At 45.1% G+C, this 20887-nt stretch overlaps 1 protein-coding gene and 1 non-coding gene across 2 annotated transcripts; one reads left to right on the forward strand and one right to left on the reverse strand.

Moving 5' to 3' along the window:
* Positions 1-543: 543 nt before the first annotated feature.
* On the reverse strand, positions 544-5367 carry LOC118672280 (ADP-ribosylation factor 2-like). The gene is made up of 3 exons (XM_036341883.1): positions 5349-5367; positions 5060-5184; positions 544-705 (listed from the first exon to the last, which is right to left on the reverse strand). The coding sequence occupies exons 1-3, from the start codon at positions 5365-5367 to the stop codon at positions 544-546; spliced, it is 306 nt and encodes a 101-aa protein (XP_036197776.1).
* A 14667-nt stretch (positions 5368-20034) lies between these two features.
* Positions 20035-20107, forward strand: TRNAK-CUU. Its single transcript has one exon. It is a non-coding gene; the product is annotated as a tRNA-Lys (tRNA).
* The last annotated feature ends 780 nt before the right edge of the window (positions 20108-20887 follow it).

Consider the following 20887-nt stretch of genomic DNA (forward strand, 5'->3'; position numbering starts at 1 on the left):
AATAAAGTATGTTACACCAGGAAGTCTGGGGTAGGCTGCAGCTGAAGGGAAAAGTTCCAATCTGAACTTCAAACTTGTGGTAAGCAAGCACCTTTTGCTCGAAAGCACTAAATAGTGAGCATCTAGCTCTGGCAGAGATGGGAAAGAATGCCAGTTCCTTCCTGTTCGTAGACTCTAAAGTCTAACAGGGTCCTGGGTATGCAGAGACGCCAGGCCCAGGGCTTCACAGCTGGACTTGGTCCTCCTGCCAGCAACCCTTCTCCTTTCCACCATGAAGGTCACTCTGGCTCCTGTGCACCCGACAGCCCTCAGGATTCCTCCCTCCAGCAACTGTAGAGATGATCATCAAGGCTATTGAAATAGGAGGTAGTGTACAAAACGTAACGCTGGTTTTTCTTAAAATGCAACACTGGTTTTCTTATAGCAGATACAAGGCACAGTGTGAGAAAGCCGCCCCACGCCCAGGCACACATCCACACTTGCTCCTTGCACACACACAAGCAGCTGGTTTTGCCACGATGCACAGGAATGAATTGCTTCCAGTCATTTCTGGTTCTTAAGCTGGTTGGAGAGCCAGTCCAGGCCTTCGTAAAGCCCGTCTCCACTGGTAGCGCTGGTAGCCTGAATGTGCCAGTTTCTCTGGCAGATGGACTGTAAGCCAAGCTTGTCTGTTATTTCTGCTGTGCTCATAGCATTGGGAACATCCTTGAAAGAGAATATTCAAAAGTCAGTTTATAATGTTGCATTCATATAATGAAACACCATGCTCTTAAATATATATATATCCTTCTCTTCTCCCCAAACCTGCCCCAACCCACAGACTTATCTCAGCTGATGGAAACTCTAGCCTTCCAGCTGCTCAGGCCCAAAACTTTAAAATCATCCTTAATTTTTTTTCTCTCTCTCACTCCCACAACTCCACAGTAGGAAATCCTACAGACTCTACCATCTAAATATATTCAGCATCTGACCATTTCTCACCTCACCTTCACAGCTACACCCTAACCCCACCACCATCATTTCTCACTTGGATTACTTACATAACCTCCTTATTGGTCTCCTCGCTTCTGCTCTGGCTCCCCTCAAGTCTATTCTTGACAGTCAATTAGAATCAGATCAAGTCATTCTTCTATCAAAATCCTGCAACAGCTCACTCTCTCTGGGGGTCAGAGTCCTTCTTTTTTTTTTAAATTAAATCTTTATTGTTCAGATTATTACATTGGTTCCTCTTTTTTTCCCACCATAACTCCCCTCCACCCAGTTCCCACCCCACCCTCCGCCCTCACTCCCCACCCAAGGTCCTCATCCATAGGTGCATGATTATTGTCCAATCTCTTCCCGCACCCCCCACACCCCTTTCCCCCCCAAGAATAGTCAGTCCATTCCCTTTCTATGCCCCTGATTCTATTATAATCACCAGTTCATACTGTTCATCAGATTATTTATTCACTTGATTTTTAGATTCACTTGTTGATAGATGTGTATTTGTTGTTCATAATTTGTATCTTTACCTTTTTCTTCTTCCTCCTCTTCTTAAAGGATACCTTTCAGCATTTCATATAATACTGGTTTGGTGGTGCTGAACTCCTTTAGCTTTTTCTTATCTGTGAAGCTCTTTATCTGACCTTCACTTCTGAATGATAGCTTTGCTGGATAAAGTAGTCTTGGTTGTAGGTTCTTGGTATTCATCACTTTGAATATTTCTTGCCACTCCTTTCTGGCCTGCAAAGTTTCCGTTGAGAAATCAGCTGACAGTCATATGGGTACTCCCTTGTAGGTAACTGACTGTCTTTCTCTTGCTGTTTTTAAGATTCCCTCTTTGTCTTTTGCTTTTGGCATTTTAATTATGATGTGTCTTGGTGTGGTCCTCTTTGGATTCCTTTTGTTTGGGGTTCTCTGCGCTTCCTGGACTTGTAAGTCTATTTCTTTCACCAGGTAGGGGAAGTTTTCTGTCATTATTTCTTCAAATAGGTTTTCAATATCTTGCTCTCTCTCATCTTCTGGCACCCCTATAATTTGGATGTTGGTACGCTTGAAGTTGTCCCAGAGGCTTCTTAAACTCTCTTCGTATTTTTGGATTCTTTTTCCATTTTGCTTTTCCTGTTGGGTGTTCTTTGCTTCTTTGTATTTCAAATCTTTGACTTGATTCTTGCGATCCTCTGGTCTGCTGTTGGGAGTCTGTATAATATTCTTTATTTCAGTCAGTGTATGCTTAATTTCTAGTTGGTTCTTTATCACAACATCGAGAGTCTCACTAGATTTCTTGAAGATCTCACTACATTTATCGGCGGTCTCACCAGTCTTTTCGAGGGCCTTACTAAATTTATCGGCGGCTTCTACACAGTTCTTTAAAGATCTTAAAAGTGTGGTTTTGAACTCTATATCCAGCAGTTTGCTCTCCTCCATTTCTGTCATTTGCATCCTGTTTCTTTGTCTCGGCATTTTTTATGCTTCGCTGTGTCGATAGAGTGCTTTCTGTGCTAAGTGTCCCAATTACCTGAGGTAGACACTCTTGGTGCACCCCCTTGTGGGCTTTGTGCACAGTCTTGTTGTAATTAAGCCTTGATTGTTGTAGTGAGGAATTGACCTCCAGGCCAATTGGTTGTGAGAATCAGCTGTGTCTGCAGTGGAAGAACTTCTGTGCTGGAGACACCCCTCTGGGGCAAGACTTCCTTCAGTGGGGCTTTGGCGCTCACTGAGTCTGCCCCCTGAGTGTGTCTTTTATGGTTCCAGGGAGCTGCAAACTGGATGGTCCCATTCTGACCTCAGGGCTTCCTGGCTCCTGGATCTCTAGGGAGGTGCTAATCTAGCCTTTGCCTGCGGCTATTCAGCTAAAGCCTCCATGCAGGGTTTGGGTGGGGCAGGTCCCACAGGATCAACAGGGCAGGGCTAGCAGTTATGGGTGCTCTCAGTCTTGCCCTCAGAGGCTCTGCTTCTCAGTGTCCTGGTAAGGTAATCACTGCAAGTCCCTTGGAGTGAAAGCTGCCCTCAGGTTCTGACCGATGCCAGACAGTCCCGCTTCGCCTGTATGAGTCTGGGTCCCTAGAGACTTGCCCAGAACTGGAGCTCAGAGCCTGAGACTCCCTCCCGATTGAAAATGACAACCGCGCCCTCGGCCGCCAGCCCGCTCCGCATGCACCTCTGCACCTTAGTATTTTACTTCCGCACTGCGCCTCCTCTGAGTCTCGGTATGCTTTTCTCTTTCCTTCTAGTTGTAGAATTTCCACTCAGCCAGACTTCCTGTGGTTCTGGATGATGTCCGTTCTGTCTTTTAGTTGTATTTTTGAAGTGGTTGTGCGAGGCAGCAAACTCCGGTGTTTACCTATGCCGCCATCTTGGTTCTCCAACTTCCAGAGTCCTTCTGATAGTCTGTAAGGCCTTCATGACCTGAGCCCCCATGACTTCTCCAAATAGTCCTGCTTAGTCTTTTTAAATACAGCACTCAGCACATGTTACTATATTATAACACTTACTTACTTAGTATGGTTTTTCTTAGCCATCTCCCCTAACTAGAATGTAAGCTTCACAAAGGCAGGACTCTATCTCTTTCTCTGGTGTATCCCAAGTGCATAGAACTGTGCCTGGCACATAGCAAGCTCAAACTAAATTTGAATAAATCAGCACTAAAGAACAAGGTAGATCCGTTGTATTGATATGGAAGGTTGGTCAAAGATATGCTAATTGAAAAAGGCAGGTTGCCAAACAGAATGCAGACTATGATCTCCACAATTTCAATGTGAATATAATCATTTAACTGCTTATATAGCAGTGATGGCAAACCTATGACACGCAAACTCATTTTTTTTGGTTGATTTTTCTTTGTTAAATGGCATTTAAATATATAAAATAAATATCAAAAATATACATCTTTGTTTTACTATGGTTGCAAATATCAAAAAAATTCTATATGTGACATGGCACCAGAGTTAAATTAGGGTTTTTCAAAATGCTGACACGCCGAGCTCAAAAGGTTCGCCATCACTGTTATATAGGCATAGAAAGTTCTACCTCTGGAAAGAGGTAAGGAATGTAACAATGTTTTACCCTGAGGAGTGGGGCTATGTATGTCACTTCACTTGATATTCTGAACTGTTTGCATACTTATACCATGAACATATTCTGCTTTTATAATTAAAACAATAAATCTGTTCTTTTTTTTTTTTTTTTGAAAGTCCACTATGTTCACTAGTGAAATTCTGGACTGACAGTTGAGTAAATGATGATCCATTCACCCTTTAAAATCATGTTTACAAAGAGATGAATGACAAGAGAAAATGCTTCCGATGAATCTGAAGTGATAAAACAGTATGCAACACTGTCAAAACAGTACGATTTCAATTTTAAAACGAATATATTCATAGAGGAGAGAGTGGGAGGAAACATATCCAAAGGTAACTGTCGTTATCTCAGGCTGGTACATTGCACATGATTCCACCTTCTTTCCCATACTTAGTTCAGCTTCGAGTCCTGTTCTACACTGGGCCTTCCTCCCACTCTTTTACAGCTTATATTACATCTCCTCAGTGATAGCCCCATGAGATCTAATCATTCCCTCCCTTGTCCACCCCCAACTCTGCTCCAGTGTCCCTGGCTCCCCTGCTGTTCCTGGAACCCTGGGGCGCCCTTCCTGCTGGACTTCAGGTCTCTGCTCAGGTGTCATCTTATCAGAGAGGCATCCTGGCCCCTCCCCATATCCATTCTGCCCCTTCTCTGTTTTACCTTCCTCCACAACACTTCCACCAGACACAGTACACACTATGTACTCACTGACTCTCCTCCTATAGGATGTAAACTCCATCAGCACAGAGACTTTTGTCTGTCTTGTTCACTGATATTATCACCAATCCCTAAAACAATGACTGGAACTTTGATGCTCAATGAATATTTGTTGAGTGGATGAATGAATGAATATAAGACATACGCTATAAAGGAGGTGGAGGGAGAGGTTATGGTAGGGACTGGAGAGAGAGAGGCAGACATGTAATTTAAATATCTATTATTTTTAAGTGATCAACTAGCATAAATTCCAGTTCCAGTATTCAGAAAGCCAACAACATACCTGTTTATTTGCAAACACCAACAATCCTGCATCCATGAGCTCATACTCCATTAACAATCTGGTTAGTTCTTCTTGGGCCTCACTGATCCGTTCTCTGTCGTTACTATCGACCACAAAAATCACACCTGGAGAGAAATCACAAGCATGTTAGTAATCTGAACCTGGAAATGGCAGCTGTTTATATCTCCTTCCAGCTTCTCCCTGCTCACATGTGTGTTTTCACGGAAAGCAATCCTATGGAAGAATCTATAATCCTGAGAGTTAGGAAGTATAGTGTACGCCAACTAACTTATCTTCTTCAGAAGCATCATAACCCTTCACCAGATTATACAAAATATACAGAGAAATATACAAAGAAAAGGTTTTTAATCTCTCATTTTTAAAAAATACGTTTTTGTTTATTTTAGAAAGAGAGGAAGGGAAAGAGATGGAAATATCAATGTGAGAGAGAAGAGAAACATTGGTTGACTGGCTCCTGCATTCCCCCTACTGGGGATTGAGCCCACAACCTGGGCATGTGCCCTGACTGAGAATCGAACCTGCAACCTCTTGGTGCACAGGACGACGCTCAACCAACTGAGCCACACTAGCTAGGGCAATCACTCATTTTTAATCACTTCATTTCTGCATCAAACCTACATAATAAAGTTCCAATAAAATTCTGGACATCAACATTCAGGTAAGTTTCCCTGGTTTGGCAATACTCTGCATACATCACACATCAATATGCCAGAAGGGTAATGCATTCCTAACTCTCAGGATTATATACAGGGTGGGGCATAAGTAGGTTTGCAGTGGCTTGTGTGGAAAAAAACATGCAGATTATGATTATTACAACAGCTTTATTAGCCCTAGCTAGTTTGGCTCAGTGGATAGAGCGTCGGCCTGCAGACCAAAGGGTCCCAGGTTTGATTCCAATCAAGGGCACGTACCTTAGTTGCAGGCTCTGCCCCAGCCTGGGCCCTGGTTAGGGCTCACGCAGGAGGCAACCAATCAATGTGTTTCTCTCACATCGATGTTTCTCTCTGTCTTTCCCTCTCTTCCACTCTTCCTAGAAATCAATGGAAAAATACCACCCCCCCAAAAAAAACACACCAATAGCTTTATTAACACTGTGTTTTATGTACTCACAACTGTAAACCTACTTTTGCCCCACCCTGTATCCTTCCATCTGATTGCTTTTAGTGAAACCACACATGTGAGCAGAGAGAGAACAACGGAAGCTGTGTGTTGGTACCACCGGGATCTCTCCCTTTGGTTCATTTGTGTCCTTGTAATAAAACTGTAATGGTAAGTATAGCCCTTTCCTGTGTCCTGGAAGTCATTCCGATGAACCTGAGGGGGTAGTGGGAACCCCCAACTTGCAGCTGGTGCCTGAAGTAGAGGAGCCTTGTGCACGTGACCCATGAAGTTTGGCACAACTCCAGATAGCTGGTGTCAGAAGTCTTTGCGGCATCTCAGAAAAATCCCAGGAAGCCAGACACAGGTTGAAGAAAGGTGCTGCCACACTATCTGAGCAAATATCGTTGAAACCTGCACAGACCTGGTGACTGCCTCATTGGCTGGGAAAAGAGGTGGTACAAGGATCTCCCAAAGGAGGTGCCCAGGAGGAATCCAACATGCCATCCAAATACAGGATGGGGGAGACTTTCTTAGCAGCAGTCCATGTGGCAATACCGGTAATGACCACGTGGGGTTCAGGTGACAGTAAGCCCTCTCTCAGACAAGAATGTGGTTGCCAAAAGAACAAATTTGATCCTCAGCTGTATCAACAGCAGTGAAGGTAGCTTAGTTTTTAGGACATGGGTGATAAAAAGCCCACTCTATTTTATGTCGGTCAGAATATCCTGGGAATGTTATGTGATCAGTGCTGGACCCCACATCCTAAAGCACAGGCAAACTGGAGGGATTAAGAGAATGACTAGGATGGAAAAGGAATCAGATACCATGTCATCTGAAAAATAACTGCTATAACTGGGGATATTTTACCTGGAGAAAAGACTCATTGCAGGGACTGCTGATCGCTGTCTTCAGATATTTAAAGATCCTTAGAATCATTAGTTTCTAATGCAAAACAGACAGGGGGAAGCCGGCATAGTACTAGTATCTCTTTGCCATTCCTAATAAAAATAAAGGTTTATAAATATTAGGTACCTTTTCATATTCTATTTTTATAGGCATCCTTATCTGAGAAACAAAGAACCTCGCATCAGACTGACTACACTTTTGCACTAAAAGAACCTAGAAAAGGTAAATTGACACATGAGTAGCATACTGTAATTTGTTTTGTAAATGGGGGAGGAATATGTAATTATAGCATAATTATACTGCATAAAATACCTTTGGGCAGATATACAAAAAATAAAAATTGTTGCCTACAGGAAGGGAACTGGATGGTTAAGGGACAGTGATGAGCTGATGACTTTTTATTGTAGACTTTTATTTCTTTTTGAATTTTGAACCATATAAGTACATTGCCATTTCACAAGTTAAAATTACCTGCAATCAACGAAAAATCTTTTCATGTGAGGACTAATAGACCATTTTATGCATTATCTATGGTATAGCCCCATCTTTAAAAACCAATGATAAGGAAATACAGTAACAATCTGGGATATTCATGCCTATACATGTACTTGTAGAATAGTAGGACAGCAGGGAGGGACTGTGACCACACAAGACGCTGGGATTTGGGATTTGGGGATTCAGCCATCTCTGTTCATCTTTTTCTCTCCAGAGGCATGATTTTTAGATATTCTCACTAGGTTGACAGGGTACGGAGCCCCAACCCCCCTGAAGGGCCCTGCTCTGTGCGTGACAGGGGGTGGCGCCGCAACCTCCCTATCGACCCTGTCTTGAGTGTGACAGGGGGCGGTGCCCCAACTCCCCAATCAGCCCTGCTCTGAGCCCGACCAGGGGCTTCACCTAGGGATTGGGCCTGCCCTCTGCCACCTGGGAGCAGGCCTAAGCCAGCAGGTCGTTATCTCCCGAGGGGTCCCAGACTGCGAGAGGGCACAGGCCGGGCTGAGGGACCTCCCTTTCCCCCACACGAGTGCACAAATTTTTGTGCACCGGGCCTCTAGTATATTATATAAATATATATATATTTGGAGAAAATATATTTCATCATGCAGTTTTTTTCTGTTAAGTCATTAAAGAGAAGGTCAACTTAAAATGGACACATTGTACAATGTGTGGAGTTTCCGGATTAATCCTCAGGAGGTCAAGGAATATCAAGATCTGAATGTGGTAGCTTCAACTCTCACTCTTAAATTAGTGGCCCAAATTAAGTTCATTTCCTCTGTTCTCCAAGCAAGATAATCTGACCCATCATGGACAGTAGGCCTGATCTACTCTACGACTTTCTTACAGGCTTACTTTGTTCTAAAACAGCTTCTAACAAAGAATTTCCAGTTTTAGAAATAAGCAATTTGGGCAGTAATTCATTTCATAGACTCCAGCACTCCCAATACACAAATTAATGTCACAGACACTCAAAGATGTGGCTCAAGGCCAGCAGACCACGATGTTGGCCACTGACTCAATCCTTTCCTCACCCATGTGTTCAACTCCGTTCACTGGGAACATAGCATTTGCTCTACTGAAAATGAAACTGGACTGGAAATGGCTCTTCCCTGCTAGCTCTGCTGGAGAGCTAAGCCACACAAGGGCCAGGGTTGTCAGGAAGAAGACATGCTGTCCCCTGAGCTCTGGATGGTCTGGAACAAGTGTCGTTTAAAGTTTTAGACTGGTCTGGGCAGAAAGGACCCCCAGTGGGCATGCTCTAGGTCAGTGGTCAGCAAACTGGCCCCTTGAGTGTGGCTCTTCCTCAAAATACTACGTGCGGGCGCGCACGTACAGTTCAATTGAAACTCTGTGTGGGCCATGCCACGGGGCCAAAGAGCCACATGTGGCTCGCGAGCCGCAGTTGGCCGACCACTGCTCTAGGTAAAGGCATCCTCTCCTTGGATTGCAGTTTCAAAGGACTCACCTGAGGTCCACAAGAACACCTTCTTAGCAGTGAGATGCTAAAACTCGGTTTTATGACAACAGACATAAAATGTCTTCAGACGAACCATAAGGTCATCTTCAGTTTATTTGGCACAGCAAAAATCTTTCCATCTTTCCTCCCTCCCTCCCTCCTCCCTCCCTCCCTTCCTCCTCCCTCCCTCCCTTCCCTCCCTCCTGACTTACCTTTATTAGGAACAAATTCTATTCATCTAATTTCACAGAAGACAACAACAGGAAAATAAAGCAGTCTGCCTTGTGCAGTGGAGATGGGTTGCCAGACCTCTAACCTTAGATTGGGAATGGCTACTAGAAATTCATGCATTTTATTTAGTCCCTGTAAAGCTTAAACCACAAAAACGGTTGTTTCAGCCATGCGAGGCTTCGGACATGGAAAGTATACAGCTCCCCGCCACGCTCTAAAGCACTGCTTACCTCTGTATTCAGCTTTTATGTAAAGTTAGTACTCGTCTACCCCAGTGTTCTGGGTATATTTAAGATTGCCAAATATTTAAATGGTCCCTACTCATACTTACTAAGGCCATTTGTAATCCTTCCTATGATTAATCATATTCTATGATTAAAGAGAATACAGTTTATAGCAGCGCCTGAACATTTAGCATCTCTGTAAACATAAAAACTAATAAACATCTAAAAACATGAGGAAGTTTTTAAAAAAGATCCAAAAGAAAGAAAAAAGACAATATAATGAGAAGATATCTTTCAAAGCAGTATTATTTTACAAAGAAAGGAGGGGGAAAGTGTGAGCGAAGTTATTTCAGCAAAATGATGGGCCACCACACTGTCATCATTTCTCCTAGCTTAACAGAGAACTTTCTAGGATGCAAAAAAATTATCTACCCGTAAGTCGTAAACTCCCCAAATAGTGAGGCAAAGGCACTTGTGGTGACTGTATACTGGGAAATTTTCGAACCTGAGTCCTTGCAAATCCTGTCTTCACTACTGGTATCCATACACACACAGCCCGAGGCCCTGCTCCAGGCTCTCGTCTCAGCGCTGCTTGCCAGCTGATGAGAAACTTCAGATCATTTTGCAATAACTTCTGAATTTACATGCTTTTTTGAACTCTTACCCACCTTTCCCTGTCACTACTTTGAAAAGGCTTATGGATCAAGTTGCCAGGCAAGGAAAAATGAAATCTTGCTTTTATCTTCTGTGTTTGGGCTGGGTTGGCTGTTTATAGCTGACTTAATGCTTCCCCAAGTGTGTTTAGCAAGATTTGATTATTGTACACACTTGAATTTACTCCATGTCTTGTTGCTGAAACTTCAAGGGGAAGTTTTTAGGATATGAAAAAACAGACTTAAAGCAAAACATATTTCAGGTTTTAACTACCAGTATACACTTTTCTGTGTTACATTTAAAAAGTGTTTCAGTGAAGATGTACAAATTTAGCAAGAATTTTAAAAAAGGATAAACCTCTTTTTTAGACTTTAATGACATCCTTTGACAAAAAAAGAATACGGGGAGAAACTGGACTGTCTGGCAGCAGGCAGAACTCGGAACTTGAGGGCAGCTTTCCCTCAGAGGTGCTTGCAGCAATTACGGGGACACTGAGACACAGGGCCCCTTAGGGCAGGGCTGAGGAACAGCCTTAGCTGCTTGCTCTGCCCTGTTGATTCCGAGACCCCACCCCACCTAGGCTGGGGCAGAGGCTTTTGCATATGAATGCCCTGGCCCTTTGCAACCTGAAAATTACCTAACAAATTGCAGCTGGGCCAGACAGACCCAGAACTTCCAAGAGAAGGCCCAAGGCCCCACAGCAGCTTGCATTGCTTTACAGCTGGGCCTCATCTGGTCACCTCCAAACCCCAAAAAAGGAAGGGGAATCTGCAGATCTCTTCGTAGCTCCTGCTGGGTAGCCTCAGGCAGAGGCTAAATTAGCACCTCCTTAGATCCAAGAGCCAGTGTACCCAGTGGTCAGAGTGGGACCATCCAGATTACAACTCCTCAGATCCATAAGGGACACTCAGGGGGCAGATTCAGTGAGCACCAAAGCCCCACTGAAGCAAGTCTGCCCCATAAGGGTGTCTTCAGCACAGAAGTTCTCCCACTGTAGACACAGCTGATTCTCACTGCCAATTGGCCTGGAGGTCAATTCCTCCTAGTGATACCTACAACAATCAAAGCATAACTACAACAAGACCGTGCACAAAGCCCACAAGGGGGTGCACCAAGAGTGTCCACCTCAGGTAACTGGGGAGGCAGAGCCACTGGGCCTTATAGGACGCCTAGCACACAAAACCACTCTACCAACACAGGGAAGCATAAAAAATGCGGAGACAAAGAAACAGGTCACAAATGACAGAAATGGAGGAAAGCAAACGACTGGATATAGAGTTCAAAACCACGTTTATAAGGTTTTTCAAGAATTTTTTGGAAACCACCGACAAATTTAGCGAGTGAGACCCTGGAGGATATGAAAAAAGACCAACTAGAAATTAAGCATACACGGACTGAAATAAAGAATAATATGCAGAGATCCAACAACAGACAAGAGGATCCCAAGAAGCAAGTCAAAGATTTGAAATATGAAGAAACAAAAAATACCCAACCGAAAAAGCAAAAAGAAAAAAGAATCCAAAAATATGAAGATAGTGTAAGGAGCCTCTGGGACAACTTCAAGCATACCAACATCTGAATTATAGGGGTGCCAGAAGAAGAGAAAGGGCAAGATATTGAAAACCTATTTGAAGAAATAATGACAGAAAACTTCCCCTACCTGGTGAAAGAAATAGACTTACAAGTCCAGGAAGCGCAGAGAACCCCAAACAAAAGGAATCCAAAGAGGACCACACCAAGACACATCATAATTAAAATGCCAAAAGCAAAAGACAAAGAGGGAATCTTAAAAACAGCAAGAGAAAGACAGTCAGTTACCTACAAGGGAGTACTCATACGACTGTCAGCTGATTTCTCAACAGAAACCATGCAGGCCAGAAGAGAGTGGCAAGAAATATTCAAAGTGATGAATACCAAGAACCTACAACCAAGATTACTTTATCAAGCAGAGCTATCATTCAGAATTGAAGATCAGATAAAGAGCTTCACAGATAAGAAAAAGCTAAAGGAGTTCATCACCACCAAACCAGCATTATATGAAATGCTGAAAGGTATCCTTTAAGAAGAGGAAGAAGAAAAAGGAACTCTTACCATTTGCCACAGCATGGATGGAACTGGAGAGCATTATGCTAAATGAAATAAGCCAGTCAGAGAAGAATAAATACCACATGATCTCACTCATTTGTGGAATATAATGAACAACATAAACTGATGAACAAGGACTGATCCAGAGACGGAGAGGCATTGATTGGGCTGACAGGCCTTGGAGGGAAGATAGGGAAGGGTGGGGGTAAGAGGGAAAGATCAACCAAAGGACTTACATGCAAGCATATAGGCCTAACTAATGGACACAGACAACAGGGGGCTGGGGGAGGGGGGTGAGGGCATGAGTGTTGGGGGGGGGAGATAGGGGGTAACATGGGGATAAGGACACATATGTAATATCTTAATCAATAAAAAATATATTTAAAAAAAATAAATACAAGTAAATGGGCTGAAAGCTACTATGAATAACTGCATTTTCTACATTGATTACCGTCCCTGCCCTCACCCCACGTTTCTGGTCCTTGTAATCTAGGTGCATCACTCATGCTGAACACAGAGTGCCTCATTCCTGGCAGTTCGTGTGCTACCCACACCGAGAAGAGGGAAATTCACTCTAATTTATATTCATCTCTCGTTCCCCTAAATCAGGGGTGGGCAAACTTTCTGACTCGAGGGCCACAATGGGTTCTTAAACTGGACCGGAGGGCCGGAACAAAAGCATGGATGGAGTGTTTGTGTGAACTAATATAAATTCAAAGTAAACATCATTACATAAAAGGGTACGGTCTTTTTTTTTTTTTTTTTTTAGTTTTATTCATTTCAAACGGGCCGAATCCGGCCCGCAGGTCATAGTTTGCCCACGGCTGCCCTAAATCATGAAAACAACTGAAGGGATAGCCCCGGTCCCATATTCTAGGCTAACATAGAAACTAAACGCCAGGTGCAAAGTCTGGCACCCCTTAGCATTATTTCCAGCCCCCAACTCCTTTCTTATAAACGGTGAGCAATCTATTGACTCATTTTCATCTCCAAAGCTTCCAACAGCTGCTCTCCTGTGGCAATGTTGGGCACGTGGATGGTGGTGCTGAAAGCGCTAAGCACTTCCATCTGCTGAAGGACATCTTTGCGGCTAGTGGTCCCAATAATAAGAAGCTTGCGGCCCTGACCACAGAGAGAAAATATGTTAAAATGCACAGCATAAGCTGACTCAAAAACTAGAGTAAGCCTGGACAATACCCATTTCTTTCATCGCAGAAATGCAAATGATTAGGCAATAAAAAAATCAGAATTTTCCTCTTGAAATTAAAAAAGAATAATCAACACCATGATTCAGAAAGAGCAACACTTCCTTCAGGACAGGATTCAGAAAGAGGCAACAACTCTTTCTCCTCATTCACATCAATAAAATAGCGGCTTGGTAAATCAGGAGGACATAGAAGCCAAGACACTTCAGTCCATTGACTCATTTTCACCTCCAAAGCTTCCAACAGCTTTGCCCTCAGCTCCCTCAACTTCCACAAATCCCAACCTAAAGAAGAGCTCTGGCGAAGCAGAGGACAGACCTTGTCTAGACGCTCTACTGGGTGTCCAACAATTCAATGAATTCTGACCCTAGTTAGCTGGAGTGAGCGTCAGATTCTACAGATTTAAGGCTCATTCCCACTAGATCCTCCACAATTTAGATGCCAGTTGTAAGTCTCGAGCCACCCATACTGCTGATGAGCCACAGCGCCCTCCGCAGGCTCAGTGATTTGTCAGAGTGGATCACAGAAGTCACAGAAACACTTAACTCATTTACCAGTGTGTTATAAAGGATACAATTTAAGAACCACACAAGGCAGGGTATAGGGGTGGAGTGGGGCACGGGTGCACTACTCCCCCAGCACCTCAACTTTCAGCCCTTCTCCCCTCTCTGGAGGTCAGGCAGGCGGCTAAAAGTTCCAATCCTCTAATCATGCCAGGCCCTTTCTGGAGACCAGCCCTCATCCTGAACCTGGGGGGAGGCGGGCATCCACAGCCATCTCATTAGCATACACAAGATCCTCTCATCACTGTGGCGATTCTAGGGTTTTAGGAACTGTGAGCCAGGGACTGTGGAAAAGACCAAATATTTATTTCTTACTCTGCCACGCCGTTTAATTAGGAGTCCACACTCCAGGGGTGGTAAAGTGCTTCAAATACTGCTGCATAAATCTGCCCCAGAACATTCATTAGCTGAGCATAGAAGGTTGTTTTGGTACATATTTACTCATATATAATAGTTATTTATACACACATATACATGTGCATATGCATGTGTGTATACATATATGTGTAAGCATGTGTATACACACATTTGTGTAGATATATCCATAAACAAGGCATAACAGCCCACTGGCTATATTGGGCCCACAGGTTGAGTGTCACTCATCCCCACTATCCTTGTCACACCTGGGCAGGAGGGGTCCTGCCCTGGGCCGCAGGCTGGAGAGCAGGGGTCAGCACACTTTTTCTATAAACGGTTTAGGCTCCATGGGCCCCAATGTCTCTGTCCCAACTCTTCTACTCTGCTCTTGTAGTTAGTGTGAAGGCACCTAAAAGAATAGGTGTGGCCGTGTTTCCATAAAACTGTATTTATAAAAACAGGCAGTGGGACGGGGGCGGCCCAAGGACTATAATTTGCCACTAAAATCCGTGGGGCCAGATCTACTCACACATTTTTCAATGACATAAGCTAACAAATTCCCTTTTCTCCCTGAAACCAATCTGAGAGGACTTTCTGTCTCTGGGAACAGCCCGGCCCTTACGGAGAACACGGCAGTGGAGTGGGGCTCAGACGAGCCTGCTTTGGATCAGGCCTCTCCCACTTCCCTGTGCATGAGCCACCTGGAGGGCATGTTGAAGCAAATCATCCCTTTCGATCCAGACGGGCTGGGCTGCGGTGGGCCCTGAATGTGCATCCCTAGCAACTCCCGGTGAGGCTGGTGCTGCTGCCAGGGGCCTCAGTGGGTGTGGAGAGCTGTCCTGGCCCAGGGTTCTCAGGCCTCAGCCGCATCAGCAGGAGGGCTCGTTAAAACACAGGCTAGTGGTGCCGCACCCAGAGTGTGTGACTCAGTCTGGGGCGGAGCCTGATGATTTGCGTTTTTTATAAGCTCCCAGGGGATGCTGGTGCGGCCGGTCGGGGGACACCCCTTGGAGCAGTGATTCTTTGGAGGACCTTCTCTCTCTTTTTAAAAAATCCTCACCTGAGGATATGTGTTTGATTTATTTATTTATTTATTTATTTATTTATTTATTTATTTATTTAGAGAGGAAGGGAGACAAAGAGAGAAACATCTATGTGAGAGAGAAGCATTGATTGGTTGCCTCTCGTGCACACCCTGATCGGAGATTGAACCCGCAACCTAGGTATGTGCCCTGACCGGGAATCAAACCCGCAACCTTTCGGTGTACTGGACAACACTCCAACCACCTGAGCCACCGTCCAGGGCTGGAGGACGCTCCCCTGACCCTCTGCCAGCTGGGCCCCTCCCCACAGGCGAAGAGTCTATGGGGCCGAGGCCCATCCTCCTTGCTCCTAGACTGTACTCGGAGAACCAGGGTCTCAGAGCTCCTTGTCCACGCAGCCTGAGCTGGTGTCAGGGCCTGTGCTGCACCTGTGCACAGGGTGTGGGAAAGGCTAGTGCATGGAGAGTCCGCACACTGTGTGAGCGGTTCAGGGTGGAGCCAGGGTTGAGAAGGACTGAGGGGCTGGCACCAGAGCCCAAACAGGCCTTCCTAAGGGGCAGGTGCCGTTGCTTCCTCTCCTCGGGACCACCCTGTTCAGGACCAAGGGCATAAGCAATGAGGGGCATGCAGGGGTCCCTCCTTACCTGTGGTTTCATCTTCCAGGTTTCAGTTACCTGTGATCAATTGTGGTCTGAAAACATTAAATGGAAAATTCCAGCAGTAAACCATTCATAGGTTTCAAACTGCACGCTGTTCTGAGCAGCGTGATGAAATCTCTCGCTGTCCCGCTCCATCCCGCCTGGGACGTGAGCCATCCCATTGTCCGGGGTCTCCACGCTGTAGCAACTCCTCCCTGTCAGTCACTCCTCCCTGTCATCAGATCTACTGCCAGGGCACCACCGTGCTATGCTCAGTCACCCTTATTCCGCTTAGTAATGGACTAAATAAGGCATTTCATCATCTCACATCATCACAGGAGGAAGGGTGAGTACAGTACAAGATACAGGGAGAGGCAGAAGGAGGTTTAGTTTCTCATACGGAAAATAATGCAATGATTAACAAATCATAATACAAGAATACACTCCATGTTCTGTGTACTCACAACTGTAAACCTACTTTTTGCCCCACCTGTATTTTGAGAGAGACCACATTCATAGAACTTATACTATAGTATATTATTATAATTGTTCTACTTTATTAGTTATTGTTTTCATCTCTTACTGTGCCTAATTTATAAATTAAACTTTATCATAGGTATGTATATACAAGAAAAAACAGCACCCACTGGGGGTCTTGAAATGTATCCCCCATGAATAAGGGGGGGAAGACCATACTTAAGTTTGAGCCTTGACTCTGATACCTATTTACTGAGTGACCTCAGGCAAGTTACTCAACCTCTCTGAGCCTAGTCCCTGCATCTGCAAAGTTGAGACCATGCCAGATAGCGACTTCATTGGTATTTTGGCAAGGGTAATTCAGTAAGGTATAGAAAGCATTTAGTGTAAGTCTTGGCACATGACACATGTTGGATATTATTGTTCTTGCTGTTCTGAGTCCTTGGGGGCTGCATGTTCTTTGTGACTGCCCTTTCCTTGTGTCACAGAGCCAGCCAGGAGTCCCTGCGCAGGGTTCCAGCTGCTCCCCGCTCTCTCCTGCTCTCCTCCGTGGGCCTAGTCTTGCAGGACACGAGGAAAGGACTTCAGAAGACAACATTTCTTTTTATAAATGGCTAATCTGAACTAGTAATTTAATAGGAAAATAGCACTCCTATTTTTTGCTGCTATAATTAGGAAGCTTATGAAGCTATCTATTTGTGGCCCAGACAATGACATTTATTGAAAACAGTGCACCCATAATTATTTGACCCTTGCCTCTAATTTCCAAGGGTTTAATTATGTTTTTATTGCTCTTGTAATTACTTTCGATGCAGCTAAAATATGAATGCTTAGGGAGACCCACACTCTGGTTCACGTTGGTGTGTGGTCAACCTGTGCATGGTGCCTCTCCGTGTGTGTGTGTGTGTGTGTGTGTGTGTGTGTGTGTGTGTGTGAATTCCAAACTCCAACAGCGGCAGTGATAATACAACTCATTATTTATTTGTATCAGGCGTTATCATGGAGAGCATGGCTGTGGCTGGAACTTCCTATGATAACAAAAATGTCTCTGTCCAGCACATAGACCATTGCCACATGTGGCTCATGTACATTTTTAATTGGTTTAATTTTAGTTAATTTCAATTTAAATGGCTGCTTAACCCAAGTGGTTACTGCATGGACAGTGTAGGTTAAGAAGGTACTTGCCTGTTGGTCTTCACAGCCCCGTGGGGGAGGGGGGTGTCACTGTGGGAAAGGAAGCAGCCTCCGGTGGGTGCTGGCCTGTGGAGGTGCAGCAGGTGGTTGTCCTGTCAAGGGATTTGAAGTCTGTTGCAGAGGGCATTCCCCATGTTTCCTCAAGATAGTTCTGCCCTAGCGCCACCTTGGGGGAAGCAATTTGCAGTCATTTGAATGAAGGCAACAAGAGTTTGTGTTTTTCTATTACAGACCACAATCTGCCCCACCTTCCCAAATAGCTGACAGTTCTATGGGTAACAGGGAACACGGCTAGAGCGAGAGTTTTGGTTTTGCGTTTGGAAGGAACTATTAACCTCTGACTAATGCACCACATAAATGAAAGGCAGATTGTTACAAAGAGGGAATATTTGAAATGTACTTTGAAGCGAAGAGTTGAAATGCTTCGTGTATGAAAGGGTCTAATGTTACTCGGGACTGGCAGGTTGCCTGCTGGGCACTGGGCAGCCAATCGGAAAGCCTGCCACACCGAGAGCCCCTTTCTAGGCTGTATCCCTCTAGCATGCATGCCCCACGCCAGGGGTGAGTTTGTTCCCAGGGGACATTTGGCAATTTCAGGAGACAGTTCAATTGTCACAACTTGGGGTGGTGGCGGTACCGGCACCTAGTGGGTACGTACAGCGTAGGGATTGCTCCAAACATCCTACAACCACAGGACAACGCCCACAACGAACAGTTATCTGGCCAATAATGTCAGTTTTGCTGAGGGGGAGAAAACCCTGTTCTACATCCAGCAACTCCAAGTGTGGGCGCTGGCCCAGTCCTGCAGGCACTGCCCGGGAATTTGTAAGAATCCTAGGGTCTCAGGCCCCATCCCAGACCTACCCAACCAGAATCTGCATTTTCACAGGATACCCGGAAGCCTGGGGGGTGGGGTGGCTTCATCACCTGAGCAGCCCTGGTCTGTACAGTGCGCCCTGCACAGTGGTCACAGCTGATGGCTTTGGGGCGGTCCATCCTTAGGCTGAATAACAGCTCAATGTGGGATGTGATGCCTCCATAGGGATCCTCATGATGAAACCAAGCCCTTAGCCCTCCCCCAGAACACGCAGGGCTGCAGAACACACAGAGAAACTTGGCAGTTACAGCGCCACGGCCTCCTAAGTGAGAAGGAAGGGAAAGCCGCTGAGGCACAGGGGAGCTGAGGGTGTCAGGGAGGTCCTGAGCCACACGATGGTGCCCAGCGAGACTCGGTTATGGAAACTACAGCTGGGAGAAGGTCATTTAATTGGGTCACTTGAATTACCTGGAATTTTGAGTTCTCCCTCAATTTATTTCATTCCATTAGATCCACGTGTTTAAAATGATTGCTTCTCTGGGACCTGAGGAAGCCCAGTGAATTCGTGAACCAATATGAAAAGATAAACACTCTAATATGTTGAAGGCCGCTGGCAAAACACTCGGGTGCCTTTAAATATGTCGGCTGAAACTCAGAGTGAAGGCAGAGCCATGCCCTGGGGGCGGACCTGGTCAACAGACCGGGACACCACTCAGTTTGACCTTCCCGCCCAGTGTTAAGGGGATGGATTTCATGATGTCGCCAAGAACTCAAGGCCCACCCAGATGTGATGTAACTTCCTGTTATTCAAGTATTTAATAAATCTGCTTGCGGTGTTGGCTCTCTGTGTCTGTCCCTCCATCAGAGGGCAGATGCCACACCCGGTCCAAGCTTTTATTCTATTTTTGTGTCTGTCTTTTCATTTTTCCTTAATCCCAAAAGTGCCTCCTACTTAATAGAACCGGTTCACGTCTCTCTCTCTCTCCCTCCGTGCTGGACGCAAAGAAGGGAGGCCCCGACATATCTGGCTGCCCATCGTGGGGCGAGGTGGAGGTTAGGCATTTTTAAGGGACCGCTCCAGAGAATCGCGACCGCCACAGAAAAGGAATAAGGTAGGGAGCGGATTGCTGCAAATTTTATTAACTGGGTATCAAGCTTGGGAGATCAAGAGACTCAGAAATAGTCTCCACTCTAATATGGACTTTAAAAGCTCTCTCTATATGTCATCTGTGCATTAATCTGGTCTTTGAAAGTATACCATTGATTAAAATGGAAACGGAAATTCGGCTGAATTACGGAGGTTTTTCTCCGGGAGAGAGCGGCGCGCTGTTTTTCCGCCTTCCTTCAAAGCCTGCTCCTGGAATTTCTCAGTGTTTGCCTGGACGGCAACTAGATTTTCACAGTGCCACGGATGGATTGAAGGTCTGGGAGGGATGGCGCCTGGAACTTTTCCGCATTTCCCAGGTGGAGAGAGGTGTCTTTTGAGCCTCCTGCAGCCTGGAGCGTCCTGGCTAGCTCAGTTGGTAGAGCACGAGACTCTTAATCTCAGGGTCGTGGGTTCGTGCCCCATGTTGGGCGCCAGACTAATAGAGAAAAACCGAAGAAGGACAAAAAAAGCAACATTCAAAATTCAAAATGGGCCTTACAGACTGGGGTAAGCAATGGGGAAATGCCAGGCTTTCAATATGAGGAGAAGCTGGAAAAAGGCTCAGAAGGACACAAAGGAAGACGTGACTCAGCAAAGACACCCTGTGTCCCTGGTGGGAAGTCCCAGTGTTGTTAACAGGTCAATTCTATAAAATTAATCCATAAATACAAAGAAATTCCGGTAAGAGCCCTCAGAGCTTTCCATGGAATTTTCCAAGCCCAAGGAAGACATTCATCTGGAATAAAAAAATGTACAAAAACAGCCTAGACATTTTAAAAGTGGAATCAGCTGTTTAGAAGGGTGGAGAATATATAATGAAGTTATAATAATGGACCCTAACTGGTTTGGCTCAGTGGATAGAGCATCGGCCTACAGACTGAAGGGTCCCGGGTTCGATTCCAGTAAAGGGCATGTACCTTGGTTGCGGGCAGATCCCCAGTAGGAGGTGTGCAGGAGGCAGCTGATCGATGTTTCTCTCTCATCGATATTTCTAACTCTCTATCCCTCTCCCTTCCTCCCTGTAAAAAAATCAATAAAATATATTTTTTCAAAAAGTTATAATAATGGGAACAACATGGATTGATGTTTAATGAGCCTGAGGGCTAAAGGGAGTAGAATGAGCCCGGGTGTGCAAGGGGATGTGGTGGTGATGACAGCAGGGTGTCAGGCAGGGGGGAGGGTGGGTGATCAGCCCACCCATGTTATTACAG

Source organism: Myotis myotis, unplaced genomic scaffold (assembly GCF_014108235.1).
Source record: "Myotis myotis isolate mMyoMyo1 unplaced genomic scaffold, mMyoMyo1.p scaffold_m19_p_17, whole genome shotgun sequence".
In the NCBI taxonomy this organism is placed as follows: domain Eukaryota; kingdom Metazoa; phylum Chordata; class Mammalia; order Chiroptera; family Vespertilionidae; genus Myotis; species Myotis myotis.

What these genes read in the sequence shown, in the direction of transcription:
- LOC118672280 (XM_036341883.1), bottom strand. An exon ending in TGGTGTTTGCAAATAAACAG is followed by an intron (nt 706 to 5,059) that starts GTATGTTGTTGG and finishes TTCTCTTTCAAG; the next exon opens with GATGTTCCCAATGCTATGAG.